This window comes from Gambusia affinis, linkage group LG17, assembly GCF_019740435.1.
Source record: "Gambusia affinis linkage group LG17, SWU_Gaff_1.0, whole genome shotgun sequence".
Classification (NCBI taxonomy): Eukaryota; Metazoa; Chordata; class Actinopteri; order Cyprinodontiformes; family Poeciliidae; genus Gambusia; species Gambusia affinis.
Window position 1 is genome coordinate 14,720,805 of NC_057884.1, and position 21,805 is coordinate 14,742,609.

Below are 21,805 nucleotides of genomic sequence, written 5' to 3' on the forward strand. Positions count from 1 at the left end.
AAAGAAAAAATGATCTAAATTTATGCTGTTGGAGATTGGCCTTCATTCTTCCTTCAGCTTATCCCAACCAGATACAACTAATCTGTGGTTTGTTTCGTACTAGTTGGTTCTTTAGATAAGCGGGGAGTTTTTTTCATTCTGATAATTCTATTTTCAATAGAATAAAGTTTAGGTTAAGTTTAGTTAACCTAAACTAAATTTACTCTTCTTCAGAGTAAATCAGAATAGAAATGATCCAGTAACAGGCTACAACATATATATAAGGCTCTCAGAAGGTATAAAATAAACTCTCCAATAGTTCCAGACAAATAAAACAGTTTTATAGTTGCAGAAGGATTAAATCTATTTGTGTCAGTAGACATAATTTGCTTTGGCAACCTGGTTTTCATCTTGTGGTTTTAGGTTATTTTTCAGATGTGGTCAGTCCTTAATTAGTTCTTTGTAATCTTTTGTTTGGTCTTCATCCTGTCAGAGAAAGAGTGTGGGAGAACATCTTAGCATTTTTGATTGTGGAGGTGTTTCACCATGATTGGTGGATCTCAAAGCCTCGCCAATGCCATGTTGGTTACCAAAGAAAAAATGATCTAAATTTATGCTGTTGGAGATTGGCCTTCATTCTTCCTTCAGCTTATCCCAACCAGATACAACTAATCTGTGGTTTGTTTCGTACTAGTTGGTTCTTTAGATAAGCGGGGAGTTTTTTTCATTCTGATAATTCTATTTTCAATAGAATAAAGTTTAGGTTAAGTTTAGTTAACCTAAACTAAATTTACTCTTCTTCAGAGTAAATCAGAATAGAAATGATCCAGTAATGGATCACCTTTCGTATTATAGCCTGGCCTTGCCGACACAGGCTACAACATATATATAAGGCTCTTATTGTGAAGGTATAAAATAAACTCCCCTCCAATAGTTCCAGACAAATAAAACAGTTTTATATGTTGGTTTTAAGTACATGACCAGATACAATGCTGACAGTTAAAAGAATTTGGCAAGCTGGTAGCAAGGTAAACAAACCAGACCAGGAGTGCAAACATCTGACTGAATTTTTACTTAGTATTTGACTTTGGAAGAGAGGAGTGCTTCTGTGTTTTTCTCCTACATGAAGCAAGGACAAAACTATTTTCAAGAGCTTCCCTTGTGCAGGTAAAACATCCAAAAAGCAGCTACTTTAATGCTTTGTGATTTTTGGGGTTTGAAGAATTGTTGCTATACAACCTGTCACAATTCCTGTCTTATTTTTTTTGTGTGTTGGAGGGACAGAGGTAACAATTTGGAATTTTCTAAGAGCACTGTCACTACATATGGTTTTAATGGTAATCTTAAGTTGAATACGTGCAAAATACTGTGTGTAATGTAGAAACAATTTTATCCTTACGACAGAGTGTTCTACAGAGAGCTTAAACAGATAGAGTTTGGAGCAAGAAAAGTTTGAAACAGGACACAAATATGTTTTTGGCTTTTTTAGGTGCTTGGATGCCATGACAGACAAGTTGAAAAATTTTTATGACTTTGCTTCTGTTTATTGATTTTCATATTAAAATCATTGAAGTAAAGTCACTATATCCTACGTCTATGACAAGCCACATTGATTTAAAGTTTTACTTTGGAAATCAGTGATTTGAAGCTTTGTCATATTCAAACACAACTTATAAAACACAACTGTTTGATACTTTAAAACTTTTTTTGTACTAAAAACTCAATAATTTGCATTGGCTCCAAGTCAGCTGCATTGTCTGCTCTTCCCCCAACAGAAGTGTATCTTTGTAAGAGAAGGAAATGACATCACATTGAGTTCATCCAGTCTTGTGTCTTGATTTTAAACCTAAATAAAAAGTAGGAAAATGAAACAGATATGCTTGAACACAAGCATAAAATTGCAATGCATAGAAAATACCTGGCTTGTGATTCTGTGGCATTTCTGTTTTGGCAGATTGTCAGAACTTTCTTTGTTTTAGAAAGTTCTGACAAATGTAATTTTGAAATTAGGGCATTTTAAAGTACGATACACATGGTAAGTCAGGTTTTAGGGTGAAACTCAGATTTCCTGAAGTGTTTGACTATTCCTTCTATGCCTAATTTACTAACTAGAAAAGTGCTTGAAACTGAAAGTATAAAATCTTTTTCTCCACGTTCTGTGTTGACAGGCTTCCCATCCTCTGGGAGAAATCTAACAAAAGAAGAGGAGGAAAAGTTTTTATCACTTGGATCAAGCAAAACTGGCTAAACATTGAACGGAGGTGCATGGTTAGAACACAGCACAAGAGCCATGTGGGAGGAGAGTGACTGGGATTTCATATTCACAAGCATCAAGTCCAAGTCTTTTCTCTGCTGACATACAGTAACCTTTCCTCAGCCTTTCACCAGTGCTTTTCCTCAGGGGGAGCCCCTGCTATGAACCCCAGCTCTGTTGGCTTCAGCAGGCAGTTCAACCTCAGTGCCAGGGACTGTGTGGGCATCCCACAAGTCTGGGTTCTGCCTACACAGAACTCACAGACTGCCCCTGAAGAAAAAGAATGAAATACTCCTGAGTCACTCCAGTGTGTGGTCCCTTTGCTGTCTCCTGTTATCGCTGATTTCTTGTCTGGATCCTTCCCTGAATATTTGCGCTCTACAGAAACAGTCTCCAGCTCCTCCACCACCACCTCCTATTGATCCACTTCTTCATCATAATTTGCTTTCCCATCCAGAGGCAGCACGAGTTCCTTTGTGCTAACGACGTGGTGGAGGACCATGGGATGCCGTCAGAGCTCCGAGGAGAAGGAAGCGGCTCGGCGCTCCAGGCGGATCGACCGCCATCTGCGCTCAGAGAGTCAGCGGCAACGGCGTGAGATCAAGCTTCTCCTGCTGGGCACCAGCAACTCCGGAAAGAGCACCATTGTTAAGCAGATGAAAATCATTCACAGTGGTGGCTTTAACCTGGAAGCCTGCAAGGAGTACAAGCCTCTCATCCTCTACAACGCCATCGACTCTCTCACCCGCATAATCCGAGCCCTCACCACCCTTAAGATTGACTTTCACAATCCCGATCGCGCCTATGATGCCGTTCAACTCTTTGCCCTCACAGGGCCGGCTGAGAGCAAAGGGGAGATCACTCCAGAGCTGCTGGGGGTGATGAAACGTCTGTGGGCAGACGCAGGGGTCCAGGAGTGCTTTCAGCGCTCCAACGAGTATCACTTAGAGGACAACACGGCCTACTACCTAAACGACCTGGACCGCATCTCTGCACCTGAGTACATCCCCACTGTAGAGGACATCTTGCGCTCCCGTGACATGACCACAGGCTTAGCAGCCAGCGCAGAGCCAGGGGTGCAATCCAATGAGGCAGAGTCTGCTGCCTCACCGGCATCGCTTCCAAGCATTTGAATGGGAAAATAAGAAAATTCAGCGATTTTGAACAAATAAAAATCGAAATTGGTGAAGCTACATGAAAAATAAATTTTTTTTAGTACAAACCACCGGATGAATATAACAATTTAAATTACTTTATGATTATATATTTTCTTTCTTTCCATGATGGCTGGTGAGGCACTGCCTCACCTGCCTCCCCTGACCGCACGTCACTGGTGATTCACTCCTCACATGTTTGAAGTTGCTGTTGATTTTCTCTAATCCACATATGCAAATTACATATAGAGGTTCGAACCATAATGCATGCACTCCAACTAATATTTGGTTAAATGTGTCTTTGCACATTAAACTGCAGCTGCATGTTTTTGTAGTCATCAATAGGCTTCTGGGCCTATTAGTTGTACCATTTGTGACAACATTGGTAGAATCAATCTAAATGGGTTGCTCTGGCACAGACAAGACATTGTCCACAAATCTACAGTTTTTGCAGAGAAGCTTGATCTTAGCCTGCTTTTTCCATTCAAGAAGCAATCTTAATCTGTTTGTCTTATTGGAACATTTTTCTCTCTCCAGTTAAGTTATAAACTTCATATCCTTTGACCAATGCCCCGGTATCTCCAGTAGTAAAAGAAGCTCAAACCAAGATGTTACAAATGCCCAAGACTCAATAAAATATTCATAAAATAAAAAGGTCCATCTTGACTTCTCCAAGCATAGTTGTTGTCATTGTTACTGTGACTCTTCTCTAGAAGCCATTTGTGTAGTTACACATTTTCATATAAAACAAAATAATTTACATCTCTTGATTTAATTTCCGCTTTTTCTAACATCCTTAAATCCCTGAAAGTCACTAGACAATTATTTTACACTTTTGAAAAGAGCTAAAAGTTCTCAATGGCAAACAGCTAATACATGGAACAAATGATTTCATATTTCTGAGAAGAAAGCAGAGCACACATGCATTTGGCTGTGTCACTTCCTCTCTGTAGATCCCCTTTCACAATACAAGCAGCCCTGCTGTGGTCACGTTGATACACAGGGACACAGAGACTTTGTTTTTTGTATCACTGCTATTTTCTGCCTCTTGTGGGATTTTTAAAGTAGTTATATTGCATATTTAAAGCTAATTTGCTTTATTTTCAAAATGACTTTCATATTTTTCATTGACTCTTAATAATTGTGTTCAAAATTTGATTATCTTTGCTTTAAGTATAACTTTTTAGGTGTAATAACTTCACATAAAAATCAGCTCATAAATTTCTTTAGAATTAAGTGAGTATATTAGTTTGCTAAGCCTTAACAATTTGTTAGTTGTGCTTAAACTACTACAGCAAACAAGCATTTCATTAAACGTAATGGATCTCTAAATTCCTGTGTTCAAAGATGTTTTCTGTATTATGATAACTATTCACTTAAAAATGTGCATCCAACTCAGTAAATTATAAACATGTAAGTTAAAGCAACAAGAAAAAGCGTGACAGTCAAGCTCTTTTATATACTGCAGTCATGTGAATAGAAACACTTGGAGCATTGTGCCTCAGTATCAATAGGCAGCAACACATTTCCCAGAAGAAAATTCCCTGCCCTGTAAAACAGGGTACCCAAAAATAGAGTAAATAATGTTAGCTGTGGCTACAGGATTTGGATGAGACAACCAATCTTTATGAGGAATTTGACATGTAATGCTAAACAAGTTCAGTAAAGGCATGGTATGGTAGAAATAAACCCATAAAAACAACTATTTCTAAGGTTCTTTTGACAGAAAAAAAACAATCCTCGCAGAAACAGAAGTAAGTAAATAAGCAAACAAACTTTTAATAGAGAAGTTTGATATAAAAATGTACAATTTGTCCTCTTGTGACTTAACTTTGAAATGATTAAAGATTTAAACATTTTGCCAATATGAGTCAAAGGAACCATGCAATACATATGGTCACATATATCTCCATGTTATAAAAAATATCATATGCAGTGTTATACCCAGTTTTTAATTGATTTAATTTAATGTTAAATGCAAACCAATCAAAAACTTACAGTGCATTTCACTGGTTTCCAACTTCTCAGACTTCATAAATTTGTTATAAAAGTATTACTGATTAAACTTTAGCTTTAATAATATAAAACTAGATAATTTTTAAAGTTTAATCAGTAACACTTTTAGAACAAATTTATGTCAGATCATCATTTCTTGGTTAATGTCAAGTTGTCATAATGAAGACATTTTGAATAATGTCAACTTTGTATTAAAAGTGTCATGATTTACTGAATGACACTTTATGACAGCAGTCATAAATATTCATGAAGACTTGCTCATGTTCATGACAGGTGTTATGTCACGTTTATGATGGTGTCATAACAATCTTATTCACAACCTGTCAAATAAAGTGTTACCAAAATATTTAGCTGAAATCAAAAATAATCAGTGCAGGCAACATCTTAAATTTCATATTGTCTGATTTGTCTTAGCCTGTACAAACCCTCATTGTGGCAGTTGATTATTGGATATTTAAGTTAATTGCCTATTTGCCCACTCTCCTCAGACATTAGCAAGGCATTTCTGTCCAAACATTTACCACTCACTGGGCATTTCCTCTTTGTCTTCGTAAACCTACCTACGAGAGTGCTTTTCTGTAAAACTCCAAGTAAATTGGCAATTTCTGAAATACTCAGACCAATTTGTTTGGTACCACAAACTCTGCTGATTCTGAAGCTTTGAACTACAAATCATCTTCACCATGTCTAGACCCTTAAATGCATTCAGACTCTCACCATTTAATTAGTTGATTTATTTTTCTTATTGAGGAACTTTTAATTGGTTCTGCATTGTTCTTGCCTCAGGCACTGAAGCAAGTTTTGTACTGCAGATAAAAAAAAAAAAGGTTTTACAAATTTATCAAATGCATCACTCTGTTTGACATTAATTTTAAAGTTCAGTAGACACACAGCAGTTTTTATATTTTCTGAAAACAGACCTGCAGAATATACAAATCCATCTCATTCTTTTCCTTAAAAATACACTCCTGTACAATCCATTCAGGCATTCTGGTGTAGTTCAATAAACATTCTAGATTCCTTTTTCTCACTCTATTGTCCTTATCAAAAGTTTTTTTTGGTAGGAATGTATCGGGGCTGTTTTTTATGATTGTAAAAGGCATATAAATTATTAAATGCTTTTACTTTAGCTTGTTATCTTAGCAGTGGATGCTATTTTAAAACATTTGTGGAATCTAAATAATTCCCCTTTCATAACCATCCCATTCTTCTTATCTGGGTGTTTAAGAATAGTTGGGCAGATATTGCATCCCAGTGAAATTGAAAGACTAACACCACTTTTCCATTTTCCAGTGTCACAATTACAGTTCAGTCCTTATAAGCAACTGTAATATCCAGTTGGTTAAAACCCTAACCCTGATGTCATCGAGTTGACTCTGGAAATAGCTAAAGTGCAGCTGAAACGTGGTCCTTGCTGAATACCAAACTGGCCTGATAATTTACGGGTTACTGAGATAAAGTAAAACGTGCACTGGCTGCGCCAGGCTGGAACATGAAATCAATTAGTTTTAGAGGTTAAAAATAAAATCTGAGGAGAAAATACAGGATGGTGTTAATTGAGTTCACAGAACAAAGTGTGAGGTTGTACCTGTGAGAATTAGCAGATTGTACAGGCGGCATGTAGCAATGGGAGTTAACTAGCGTGAGACGAGAAAAAAACACTTTTACACAAAGGTGAATGACAAAAAGACGAAGCTTCTAAGTACAAGGTCAATTCTTACAGTGCCTGTTAGCTAAAACCCATGAGTCTCTTATTTGTTTTTCAGAGGTGTTGTTGGTATTCAGGCTACCATTTGCTTTCAGGATGAGCACAACTTCTTACAGAACTAAGAGAATCAGCTGCATTAAGCAACACTTCAGTAGTCAGATATATTTTGGTGAGAGAGCTAAGCTTCATCTTGTAAATTATGCAGGTTTATCAGCTAAAGTATGTCACCTAGCTCAATTGTTGTTAGGTGAATGTGTCAATTAACACAATTGCTAACAAAATGGATCTACCAGAGAGACTCTTCTTATTGGTTAATTATGTTTCAGAGATAGTTAACTTTCATGGCTACAGTGGGGACTAAGTCAGGTTACTGTTGTTGGCTGACAAGTAAAATGCTTTTCTCAGAAACATATTTAGAAAAAGATGACCCATATTTTCCTTCGGCTCATTTAAGAATGAGAGACAGATATGGACTCCCACCAGATTTGTTGATAAGGACCATAGATGTACATGCAACCGTTTCTCTAAACATTTGCAAGATGAGTTTAAGTAAAACACAACAGCAACTACATAACACAGAAATGTACTATTTTAATAAATTCCAATGTTTTTGAATATTTTATTACAGCGAAAAAGAATTGTTTTTTTCAGTAAAATGGAACTTGTGCATAATAGAAAAAAAATCAAAATTCAATTCTTTGATATTGAATGTTTAAAACAATCCAATTGCAGACACCAGATGGTCAACAAATATCATTAAGTTATTTAGAATGAACGATACAGTGATTTATTTTTTTTAATTACTGGTACAAACAGTTAGGGGTAGATGTACAAGGCTATTAGCATGTGCTAGAAGTTTGTAAGAATCAACCTGCACATGCTATCAACCTGAACCTAACACAAACAGTGACAGGCAGATGTACAAGGCTAGTGGCACTAATGCAACAAATGCATTAATACAACATTATTTCTTCAGTCATTTGTCTTTTCTAAAGTTTGGAGGTATGTTTCATCATGTCAGGGCCTGAGGTTCTCTGGCTTCTTCTCGCCAATTCGTAAAAAATCCCCCTTTATTCATGCGAAATCTACTTTCGTAAAAAACAAAACAAAATCAAAGGTGTATCAAAGTTACAGGTCTCATTCCAGATCATACGTGACTCATCGACTTTTGCTGGAAATAATGCTGACTAGTTTCTTTCTTTCAAATTTCAAGTTAAATCAGTCTTTGAACCCAACATGCTTTGAAGTTAATATCTTTGATCAAAACAGAAGATATGCTGAGTCTCATAGAAAAAATAACCACATTAATTCCAGCTTTTAACTGTTACTTATTAGACATAATAGATATAATCTTTACTGGCTTACCACCGTAATGCCTCAAATCTGACTACTTCTTGTGTTTACAGATTTTTTGTACTAAATGAAGCCACACTAACAAAAGCCAATTTTAAACCCCATTTGCATCTATTTGCTTATAAAACCCTATCTTTGTAGATGGGGTTTTATTAACAAATAGGTCTTCTGAATCCTGCTTTAACCTGAATTTGTTGTTTCAATCATAGTATTGAGGCCCACCTTGAGTAGTCAGAAATCAGAAATCCTTGTTTTTACTTTGTTGAAGTGATCACAAACACTGACTGATGCTTTAAACAGTTTTTGTAATTCTGACAAGTGATATTAACACGTCTGTTTGTTCACACAGCATAAAAATAATCAGATTTGTGTAACTTCTTCTTGCACTTTGATTCTCTACAGAAATGTTGGTTGTGAGAAGAAAGGGAGAATCAAAGATTTACTGAAATAGACATTTTAGGTCACAGAATGAAATAACAAAACTCTGATTCTCAAAGAGGTGAGGACTTGAGTCATTTCACTTGAACTGAGTCAGATTTAATGACTTTAGATTCAACTGCACAAAATCACAAAGGACTTGGCGCTTGACTTGAACATTCACAACAACAGCTTCACTTGGACTTGCACCATTTAATTTAAAAACACTTACACCAAACAGAGAATCAGTTACAATGTAGCTGTACTGAATGTACAAACCAGCCCCCTGCACGCTCCTGGCATTTTGCAAATATTTATCAATCTGTAGCTGCAACATACACAATAAATCTCTGGCATGTTGCTTAAAGGCTTTTCTTAGGCATAATCAAAAAAGTGAATATTGTGAATTAGCTAAATACGTGTTGTCACTCTTAAAAAGGGGGAAACTCATAGATTCATCATAGAGTGAAATGTTTCCATCTTGTATTTGTTGTAGTTTTGGTGATCATCACATAAAAATAATTAAAAACACAAATCCAGTCAAAGAATATGGAAATATTACATAAAATTAACAAAAAGGGATGCTTCACACTGAAATGTCAAGTTACTGAAAAGCATGTTCATTTCTATCCTCTTAATTTTGTATGAAATACTGCATTAATATGGCATAAGATGGAAGTGAACATCCCATGGCACTGCTGAGGCACAATGGAAGCCCAGGTTCTAATATTGACACAATATTAACAATATTCTTATTATTTTAGCTGGACGAAAGTTGCTCTGCCAGACCTACCAAACAGGTGTTCACAAAGTTGGATGAAAATAAAGGGGGGCAGAGAGGAGTAGAAGCTGCATCACCCAGATGTTGAGGCAGATTCATTGACATTTTAATTCCAGACAGTAGCAGGTGCATTGGAACGGATTCTTAATTGCAAGCATGTAGACAGTAATGTGAGTCGCTTGTAGCTGTTGTATGGACATTTGAACATGAAGCCTGAGTCGCAGCAAATGTGCAGGCCTTGTGTTTGTTGGACCCACCGAACAGCGATCTAACATAAAGTGCACTGTGTGTTAAAATTAAGTAATTAAATTAAGTTTAAAAATGATCACATTTGCATCATGTCAAATGTGGGTTACCAACAGAAAGATGTTTTCTTAAAATTTTACAGATCAAGAGGTTCTATCAATGTTGTACTTGAAGTTTATATGCACTAATATGCTAAAAAATGATTTGGGGTGAGCTGAAAAAAAGTCAAATAAAAAAACAGAAAAATTGTTTATATATGCAATATTGTAATTATTGTGATAATCTTCAAATCTAACACAACTGAGAAAAAATACAACTTACTTTAGAAACTGGATATTTTTGAATATTCAGAGTTTTCAAATCTTATTCTGAAGATTTGATATGATATTGCAGAAGCAAGTTTGTTTCTTTTTATTTTGCTCGTTACTTCTTTTTAATTAAATTACATATTTGGACAAATGACTTACTTAAAACTTGAAATTTCCTAATTTGACTTGACTCTGGAACTGTGTCCCTTAATTTTGGACTTCACTTGGAACAATCATGTCTTCACTTGACTTGAGACTCGGATGGAGAGACTTGAGACGTACTTGTGTCCTGCAGACCAATCACCACTAGGTTCTCTGACTCTGGAAAACCAAACTGGTTCTAAATTATTTTTGCTTTTTTCCATACCATTTTAAAGCTGATATTAGAACCAACACTGGTCTAGCACTGGAACAGTTTTGATGGAAAAAAACAAAACCTTTTGTCATTTAACATCATTGCCTTGCTTTGACCAGCAGTCACTGTAATGGCCTCATCCTTCAAAGCTGGAGACATGGAGACGCGTGGAGACACACGGAAAATAGCGTCCTTCTGTCTGTAAACAACACCAGTTCAGTTGAAACGCACAAAGTCACACAAGAAGGAAAACGCTCCATAATAATTATAGTACATTTACCCATCAGCTCATTCCCTGATGCATTTTCCCTGTCCCATCCCTGTCTTCATAATGAATCGGATGCCATGGTTACTGTTGCTAAGAAACAGGCCAGTCAAATGCTCCTAATCCTAGCGCTGTTGACAGTGAGCTGCGATGAGGTAGGGGAGGATGAAAAAGGGAAAAAACATGGATGAAGACTGCATGCGCATGCACGAATGTGCATGAATCTATGAAAGTGCTTCATGGGTGTGGTATCATGAATGTGGAGCGCAGGTTTATATGCAACAGCTGATTCAGCAAAACTGCTGTGTAGTTAGTGTTTGTGAACTAAATATAAAAGAACCTAGGTTCTTTTATATTTAGAACCTCGTGTATTTGTGTATTTAGTTCACAAATTTTCTGTTTGGCAAATATCACCCCTGCCTGCAGGATCAATTCTCTATCGCTAATGTTTTGCTTAATTTAGCAATTCTTCCTTCACATTAGACAATGAAATCTTTTAAGATATTGTCATAATGTTTTTTTTTTGTTGTTCAAGCCTCACTGAAGGAAAAGGAAATCACCACCATGTGTGCTTTAGAGGAGTATCTGACAAGTGATCAGTAATAACATCTTCTAATGAGTATGGAAAATGATCCTCAGAATAAATATAATAAATACAATCCAGAATCTAGCCTTTAATTTTTCATGCCAATACTTCAACAAAGCTGGTTTCATTCAGAATCTTAAATATTGATAAAACGCAGCTGGACTTTTATTTGTTATACAGAAGCAAAAACAGCATTACAGGTTTCATGTCATTGCTTTCACCTACAAAGCTATCTCAGTACATTTTGTCTGTCATCCTCCATAATCTTTTATTAGTTTGTCCTTTAGAGGAGATGGCATGACCTTCCTCTTATGCAATCCCAAATCAAGGTAAGGCACATGCACGGCTCAGAGGATTATTATCTGTAAGTCTCAGCGGAACCATAAACATGCAAATGTCAGACAAAATGATTAAATTTTATAAAAATACGTAGAAAATAATTCGGATTTAAAAAATTCATGTAATTTCAGCTCTGAGTTCTGCAGTGTGGCTGCCGCATGTTGAGACATTACTAATTTAAAGAAAGGGGCCAGAACAAAGATGGCAAATCCTAAATAATGCAGCTCTCAGGTGAGCAATGAGTTTGCTGCTAAATGCAAAGAGGCTTGGCTTCATAAGGCTGCATGAAAATGAACCTCGATGAATAATGCAGGTGTGGCCACACATTTAAAAAAAAAGGTTATTTATGGAAACAAATCAGGAACATTGTGGTGGGCCTCCTCATTAAATCTTAGACTTAATTTAAGCCACTGCACTTGTCTATGCTTTTGTACATGAGCCAATCTGCATCAGATGGTGTTTGAAGCAAAGAAAGGAGGAGCTGCATGGATTAGAGTTCCCGTCTCCCCCCAGCTAACCTTTTCCTCGCGGTCCCCATTAAGAAATCTTTCAGCACAAGTGTGAAGTGGCCAGCAGAAGAGACGAGAGCCTCCCTGGGCTCAGCTGGCTGTCTCCTGCTGTACTCTCAAAGCAGTCGCAGTCATGTTTTGACACCCAGGAAAGAGGAAGAGCGAGGTCAAACAGCCCAACAGCATTTTGTGCTGAATACAATGTTTAGGGCCCAGACTGCAGTTTCCACAGTTTTGAAAGAAGACCAGTCTGTCTCAACTTTAACAACAAGCTGTCTTGTATTAGTTATCCTCTAATTTCCATTTGAACTAAGGTGATCTAAAATGTCCTGGAAGAATTCAAGCTATTAAAATTTTTCCTTACACCTGAATAGGTGCAAAAGCAAATACACAAAGATGAAGAATATGGAGTTTTTTGTCCTAGCATTTAAAATATTCCTTGTGGTTTCAAGAATGTCAATATAAACATCTGAGATGTTAATAATCACAAGGATTAACTGATCATTAGATATTTGGGTTGAAGATCCTCCCAGTCTAATAAATGTCAAATTTCTTTCCTGGCAACAATCTGCCAGCATGTTGCTCAGTAGACATGAAACAGATTCAACGTTAGCAACAAAGAGACTGAGATGGGTTACACAGGCAAGCAAATATTTAGAGTTTTCAGACGACACCTATAGTATGTGCAGCTTAGTGAATACGTCTTTAGCTTGGAAGCAGTTTGAGTAATCAGTATGAGCAAAAGTATGCAATCTAGATTCAATCCTTTAATCTATAGGTTTCAGAAAATCATTTGCATAAAACACAACTACATCTTGAGACTAGTGTTGATTTAAAGTCATAGATATCTGCTTTGTATTGGGATATACAGTATCACATTAGCTGTTAGTCTCTAAAGCTAAAAATCTGGATTTATGCTAAGGTAGTTATTAAATTACTCCTGTAACAGGTGAGATATGTCCAAACCTTCAAGAATTCATTATAAAGTTGTGTTTTCATTACATTTGTCTTCCCAGCCTTCAGTATCTTCTGTAATTTAGTTTTCTGATATGTATGTAAAGGTTTCGCCCACATGTTTTCTCAAAACTGTAACATTTTCCTTCAGTCCAAAAATATTGCGCTCATGCCATTGAATAATCAGCATCTCTCTTTTTTTCCACTTTTTTTTCCAAGCAGTGCAGATCTTGTGATTTGCTTAGAGCATATTGTTTCTGTAACCTTTCAAAACAGCAGTCCTCCATCTGACATCTTCCCAGTCACATGCTGCTGGCTATTCGCCACATGCTAGCAGCTGCCATGAACAGATCAACTTTCTATTCTTCTGTTTTCCCATATACATTCAACATCACATGAGTGCAGGGTGCACAGATTCTCCCCAAGGCATGCATATGTGCATGCTCCCACACAACCAACAGGTCATACGGTTAAAATACTCCACTTTAGATGTGGGAATCTATCTGTCTCTGCACTATTTGGTTGGTTATTGAGAGAGATGAAAATGTGCCAAGGTTGTTTATAGCTAATAGCTCACATAGCAAACACAGAGCATACAGATAAAGAAAACATTGTGGGTTCCAGTCAAGTTGGGTGTGTCTCCATTGGCAGTGTGTTCCTCTCTATATGTGGGAATGTGTGTGATCGGGAGGTGGTTGACGCACCAGTGATGTCACTTTGCACATGTTGTTCAGCCAGTTTCTCGGAAATCTCTTGATGTTTTTGTCCTTTGTGGGTCGCTTCGTCCAGCTGATGCTGTATGCGCTCTTCTGCCACAGTTGATAAAAAGGTTTTGATCTCAAGATTTTACCGTGGAATTGTCAATTTGCAGCTTGGCATCTTGCAGAGTGATGGTGGTGGTTAAGATGTTGTTGTTTGAGGAGTTTGTAATGACCGTCCTCACTCATCCAGTGACGTAGATCCACTGGCCAATCAATGAATGCAGTCTATTGCCAATCAAATCACAAATGGGGAAGATCTGAAAATGGAGATGAATTTGGCTGGGGTTGACCGGGAAAAAAACAATTATATGCAGAAAATCATCCAATCACACAGCCCAAGTACATAGTTAATAGGCCATATTATTTTTTTTCCTACATGTAACTCTTTTTGGCGATGCTTTGCTCCCTCCATTGTGATCCTCCACAAATATGTAGAATATGTAAAGAAAATAATTATTTTTCTTTACAAATACCACAGATGGAGAATTAAATATTTGCTAATGAGATGCTTGTAAAACACAATAATGAGATACTTAGCTGTCTCTTTGGCTGTAACAAAACAAACTACTAATTTCATATAGATTATAGCTGCGCATCGTTAATACCTGGTACTGCTTGGTTGTAAAAACCCAAATAGAAAGCTGCTATTGGTTAGAACTTGTGTTGTATCAGCAATTCTCATAATGGTCCAAAAGAAAATCAAAGAATGGCAAAAAATCTGGAGTGTTTTCATTCCTTTTATTTTTTCTAACACGTGTGCACTTTTGTTATTTTTTCACAGAGAGAATTTATAGCAGGAATAAAACTTTCACGTTTGATGCTTAATATGTTGGATTAAAGATTTAAGTTATAGGTAAAAAGCATGCTACTGTTGATATCAGGCATTTTTTACTACCATTTGAGAATGACTGAACCTAGTCCTTATGTAAACCCAGAAAAAAAGCACGTTTTACTTTTGAACTTATATGCTCAACCACATTCTGAGCACAAAAGTTAATTCAATAACTTTCAATGTAATTTTTAGTTTGTCCTAAAACAAAGTTGTTTAATAATGCAGCAATCAGCTGTGGTCACTTAAAGTTCCTTATATAAAAAACACCAAAACACTGTTGTTAATTTTAAAGGTCCTAAGTAATTTTAGCAGGTGCCATATACATTCAAACTTATTTTTGCAAAAAAAAAAAGGCTATGAATGTAAACATTTGTATTTTTATCTTTAATTCACTCAATCCATTCAGGTTATCTGCTTCACAGCATCAGTTGTAAAAGTAAGAAATAACACGTCCTCTTTGGCTGATCATTTCACAATACCGGACATGTAGAATATGGTTAAAGATGTAATTTCACTGGAGAGAATGAGAGGTGAAACTGAGGTCTTTGTTGATCTTAGTCTTAAATCTCTGTTGACACAACAGACGATTTGTACATTTGGTTGGTCAAGCAGATGTCTCTGACGTACAAGGCTGTTTTCTTTTTGTTTTCATCCTAACAGGTTGTTTTCATATGTGAATGTCAAAACCCACTGAAAATTACAATTAGGTCAGAAACTTGCATTAGCTAGGAAACTAGCCTTTTCCTTGTTCTTACGTTTTGTGTTTCTGTGCACCACAGAGCCGCATGGCCGAGAGCTTGCGTCTGTTCGACTCCATCTGCAACAACAACTGGTTCACCAACACATCGCTCATTCTCTTCCTCAACAAGAAGGACTTGCTGGCTGAGAAGATTAAACGCATTCCCTTGACAGTGTGCTTCCCAGACTACAAAGGCCAGAACACCTACGAAGAGGCGGCCGTCTACGTACAGCGTCAGTTTGAGGACCTCAACCGCAACAAGGAGACCAAGGAGATCTATTCGCACTTCACCTGTGCCACCGACACCAGCAACATCCAGTTTGTGTTCGATGCTGTCACGGACGTGATCATCCAGAACAATCTTAAGTATATTGGGCTATGCTAGGACCTGACACTCGATGGGAGGTGGGTTCAGGTGGGTTTTTGCAGCGGGAGAAATGCAGGCAACTCAGAGGCAGTTGGCCCCCACCAGTGGGCAATGTGTTAGTCTGTCTGCTTTTGAGGATTTGCAGGAGAGAACTGGAGATAAAAATCTGTGTTAAGTCGGTCGGGTTGGACAATGCTGTTGAGTCAACAGAGCTGCCGGGCCGTGTTTGAGGTGGGAGTTTTTACCTTATGTGTTTGCACTGAATTTAAGTATGCAGAGACACCACACATAAACGCACACAAACATCTTCATGGTTTGTTCACACACAAAGTATTTGGGTCAACTCTCCTTTGATAGAGCGACACTGGAAAATTCAAGACTACTCTTGTCAAACCTAAGAGTGAGATCCAAGTGTGTACTGGCAGTTTTTTCCCCTTTCTAATTATTTGCCTGAGTCAATTAATGCTGCGTTATGATATATAATCTTGACAAATCAATGCTGGTTTTTTGAGGGAGAGAGAGGGGAGTCTTCAAATATAGGATACAGCGAGTGTACCTGATGAGCTGTTCCCCTTCGATCTCTGTTTCTGAAGGGGAAAAAAGTCAGTTCATATGATGTCACAGGGTTGCTGTCAAAAAGGAAACTGCCACGACCTAAAAAAAAACAGAAAAAAATTGGTGAAACTTGTTTTCAGCACACAGCAGTGCCTTGCAAAAGTTCAGCTGCCTCTTGAACTTTTCAACTTTTTTGTCACATTGCAACCACAAACGTCAAATGCATGTCATGTTTTTGAGTGATGGATCAGCACAAAGCAGTGCATAATTGAGACATGAAAGAAAAATTATGCTTGGTTTTCAACTTAGTGTGTTCAGCCTCATTATCTGGGATACCTCCAAGTTAAAGATAAGAAGTCATTCAAGTAATGAATGAAATACACAATTGTTTAATTTAATCCCATTGGTCAGACATTTCTTATTCTACTAATCAGTTCAGCTAATAATTATCAGACAGTCATTGACATTTCATTCTCACAAAGTCAGCTGATCCTAAACTATTAAACATTTTATATGTAAGTTAAAATAGAACACGGCAACAGAACACTGTGAATTACACATCATTGATCCCAGTATAGATGCACTATTCACAACTCAACTGCACCAAAAGCAACACATACTTTAGATGTGACATATTTTGATCTTCCACTATAACCCCCATAATTTTGTAGATATAGCATGCATAGAAAAAAAGGAAACAGTGTGACCTAGCTTTAAAGAACATTAGTGAACAAACGGCACCACAAAGACCAAAGAACAAATTAGGCGCAAAGTTAAAAGAACAATATCTCAGGCTTTTAACATCTTATGGAGTTCAGTCTGACTTCTTAGCATAAAAAGAGTTTGGCAAACTCTACAAAAAACTTTCCCCATGGTTGGCACATGGTGGTCTCAAAAAATGCTATTCAGGCCTGATGGAGAAAATTTATATAACTGAATACTGAAAGAACATTTGTCAGAGGATGCAAAGATACTTGTAACAACATCCAGAGATAGAGCTCCAATACAATAGCTTACACTGAAGCATATTTGTCTTTCATAAATTCCCAAAGTCCAGGCCAAAATCCAATTAAGTTTCTCTACCACAGCTTGACAACTGAGAGACATTTTTCATCCTGTCGAATGAAGCTTAAGTTATTTTGCAAAGGATTGGCAAAAAAAAAAAAAAAAAAAAAAAAAAAAGATTATGGGAAGATCAGAAGGTGACTTTAGATTCAAAATACAACAGCTGAAATGGGTTCTAAACGTAATGGCCTAAGAAGTTAAATTACTTTTGCAATTGTTTGCACCCAATTTTATTTAGTCGTGTCAGAGGAAATGGGGTGAATATAAATTCAAGTCACACTTTTCAGAAGTCGGTTTGTTAAATTTGAGAACCACCAACATTATTAGGCACTACTTTGTCTTGTTTTGTCAAACAAAATCCTAATAAAACACACAACTGTGGTTGTAAGTGAAAAAAATGTGAAACGCAGGAGGTAAAAACACATTTTGCAAGGTACCTTATTTCTGTTCTTTCCTCTGGTTGACCCTCTTATGTCCTTCTTTTTCCCCCCTCATCTTTCTCCAATATTTATCTGCTTTAAAAATAAATAAAAAAGTCTTTCATACTTGCTTTTTATAGCAGGTCACTGACTTGAAATACCTGAGGTATCTTACACTCAGAAAAGTAAAAATTGTGTTTATAACCATTCCAAGAGTCCAGCAAGAGACAACAAAAACCGTGCCAAGATCAGTTTGTAAATAAAATCAGATCCCATACTTTTCTTTTTTTTTTTTTTCATCTTGTTTTTATGGAAAATACATTAAAACATGCATGATTTTGTTACTTTGGGATACTAATATATATTTTCTTTGGGATTATGTTTCTTTTTTTTCCTCGGGTTTAAATAATATATTCCCAAAAAATATATATATAAAAGTCAAACACTGTGTACGATTGTACAGTTCTCAGAGAGGAATCTATTGAAAAAGAGATATATGAATATAAAAATGCTGAGAAAAATGTTTTGTTGATGACCAAGAAGATTACAATGATGTAATGACAAGAAAACAGTCTCTTTAAGGTCATTATGTGAGGACAAAGTGGATCAAAGAAGAACAAGGATTTAAAACATCATAAAAGAAATCTTGAAAGTTCAACCTTCCTTACGTTATCTAAGTGGAAATTGTCAGTGGCTATGATGTAAATATACTGTAAGGTACACTCTTTGTTCAAACAAATGAAAATATAGGTTGAGTTGGGATACTGTCAGTGACATAAAGAGAGAGCGAGAGACAGAAGAGGAAGATCCCTCTCCACTCTTCCCTCTATCTTTCCAGCTCAGAGAACAACTCAGCCAAGGGCTTCGAGCTTGGCTTTACAGGATGTCCACTTCAACAAAAATAATTAAAAAAAAGAATTTAACAAAAAAAAAAACAACAAAAACAATGAGATACAAAATATAAAAGGACAATAACTATGAATAAAACAACTTATGCAAATTTCCATGGTGTAGTGAATGTGTTTCTTGGGTGATTTTTGTCTAAGTGTTCTTGTTTCACTGTAATGATGCATAAAAACAATTTTGCAACCTCCAAGGTTGCTGTATCAAAGGTGGCGGCGAGGGGGTCCTCTGCGTACAATGTAGCCATTGGAGCAAGAAAACTTTGGGTATGAAGTATGCAATTAAATTACTCCTGAATGAACTTGGCCTCTGTGTGGTGGGATGACAGGATTCCGCTCTAATTAGTGTATAAACTCTCGCTGACCCAACAGGTCTGCCTGTTCACAGACCACTTTTTTTCTAAACCTCACAAGACATAAATCAGAGTTTATTTCGAACATCTACAAACCTCTGCATGAAAAGAAGAACTAAATGTGCAAATTTGTAGCAACCCAATCTTACACTGGAAATAAAAAAGAGAAATCCAACTTTCAATGTGCGTACATTCATTCAGTGGAGGGAAATAATATTGAAGAATCATTGTTTTTATGTATGGCATCCTTCTTCCCTGAAAGATGGAAACTGTGTGTGTGACAGGCACATTTCTCTTAGCCACTCTGACATGGGAACGACAAGAGAAAATCTCATTCAAGTAAGATCTTCAGAAACCAGTAAATAGATTCAAGAAACATTGTCTATAGCAGTGCTTCAGCAAGAGACGGGGTACAGCCTAGACAGGTCAACACAGAACAAACAACCCAGCATATACACACAGACAGACGGTAAACCATTTGAAGGTGGTTCAACTTGAAAATGAAAGTCAAGCTGCTGCCTTGAAAATGCAGTCAAAGTCAACAAGAAAACTGTATTGGTTTTAAGTCAGAAATTACAGTTCGTGAAGTTGATTCAACTACAAAAGACAAGTTGCCTAAACATTGTTTTTAAAATTAATTAATATTGAATTGTGAGTTTTAACTTAATGCTGCAATTTAAACCAAATAATTATGTGCAAGAAAAGAAAACTGACGCCTGACCTTGTTAAGAGCACACACTTCTGTATTATTTTCACTCACATTATTTAATTAAAATAACTTCTTATTTTACTTTAAAATCTTTAGATTCTTGATCTGATAATGGATTGTATTAAACATGAATTCTGCTCAAAAACCTTTAGTGTCAACAGAACATTAATCTCAAGTTGCATTAAAATAAACAGTTTCCTTAGTAACGCACAAGAGTCAAATCACATTTCCAGCTCACTCACGGTGCAACACAGGATACAAAAAAAAGTGCTGCTAAGCACACTGGGAAGAAGTTTCCACCCCAGTCTGTTTCTTTTTTCGGTGTTTTTAACAGCTGACCTAAAAACTCTGGTTTATTCAGAGCTTGGAGGTTTGATAAAATTAATAAAATACACAAACTCATGCATTTAGGTTCAAAATCTAAAACTCGTTAAATTTATTTGACTTAAAGAATAAAAAATAGTAGGCATAACTAAATGCGGTTCAAATGTTTTACAGTGCACATATGCATGCCTAATTTCAATTGAGAGAGGCTAACTAACCTGCTAGTCATATTTTTGGACTGGAATACCCAATGAGAAACCCACTGCATGCAGAGAGAACAGGATTTTAACCCAGGTTCTTCTTCATGCAAGGTAATGGTGCCATCAGCTTCCCTACCTTCCAGCCCCAAAACAAGAATTATGAAGTTTAAAACAACTGGAATTGGTACAAGCTGTGTAGCGCGAGGTTTCAAGTTTATTCTATGAAGAATGTTGAGAAAATGAAAGAAGTATGATTTATTTTAAGACGTTTTGCTGTTTTCTTTTTTAACCATGCGGTCCAATAATTGTAGCTTGTGTGTAAACAGTCTACTTTGATCAAACCATGGTTCACATTCGTGACTAATCTGGTGCTCTTCATTAATGTCCATGTGACAATTTTCATGCTTTAACATGGTTTACTGCACAGACGCACACAGACGACAGCACAGATTGCAAAGGCCTTCACGCCCTTTAATTTGGATGTTATCTGTTGGCCAGTTGCTCAAATTTTGTATGTCAAGAGCAACTATCAATCACAATCTGGGACTGATTCAAGAGAGTGGGAATTTTTCTGAGGGGTGAACATAACTATAGCTTGCTGATGAGAAAATAAGAGTACGAGAATGTGGTCTTTTTTCTGCAAAAATTGTTCCTTGTGACCGTCATGTGGTCAAGGCAGGGGGCGGCTATAAAAGCCACAAAACTACAAAATTGATGCACAAAAGAAACTCAAAGGATGATGTTTTTAATTTATAAGTTCAAAGAAATTAGGAGAAAACTCCATAAAACAATGGAGTATAGTCAAGAGTTTTTTGTCACAAGAGGTTGCTGTGTAGACAACAAGGTATTTAAAAAATATTCCAGCATGGTTGATGTAAGCCTTGTTCCTATTATAAAATAATCAACTGCCTGACCAATTCTGAAAAAAAAAAAACCCCACAAAGAATGTGCATTGTACATTGAAATTTATCCTTTTATTTGCAAATAAATAAATAAAGTACCACAAAATTTGATTTTATTACTTATATGTGAATTTATAGCAGTTAGAGACCAGTATGTTTTCCCAGTACAGGTTTGTTGCTCTTGCTGGTGGCGGGACATTTTTCTTACAACGCTGTTAATCAGAAGAATTGTTAGACTGTGTGTGTGATCCGGGCAGCTGTGGCGGTCTGAAGAATTTAATAATGTTGCCGTCTCATAATGCTTTATCACTCTATCACACTATTTTATGCCATGCTCAACCCATGGGAGCAGCAGGCTACATTTAAGGCGGAAAAGGCTCATAATATTGTTTTCATGAATACAGTTTTACATTAAATACTTAATAAATTTCTTTTTATAGTCACAGCTATTGA

At 36.6% G+C, this 21,805-nt stretch overlaps 1 protein-coding gene across 1 annotated transcript in view; it reads left to right on the forward strand.

Annotated features, from left to right (window-relative positions):
• Window positions 1-19,166, forward strand: part of gnaz (guanine nucleotide binding protein (G protein), alpha z polypeptide) — a 42,256-nt gene extending 23,090 nt beyond the window's left edge. The window contains exons 2-3 of the mRNA XM_044096289.1: window positions 2,148-3,345; window positions 15,555-19,166. Coding sequence (XP_043952224.1) covers window positions 2,734-3,345; window positions 15,555-15,941 — 999 coding nt within the window. The 5' untranslated portion in view covers window positions 2,148-2,733 and the 3' untranslated portion in view covers window positions 15,942-19,166. The remainder of the gene's footprint in view (window positions 1-2,147; window positions 3,346-15,554) is intronic.
• The last annotated feature ends 2,639 nt before the right edge of the window (window positions 19,167-21,805 follow it).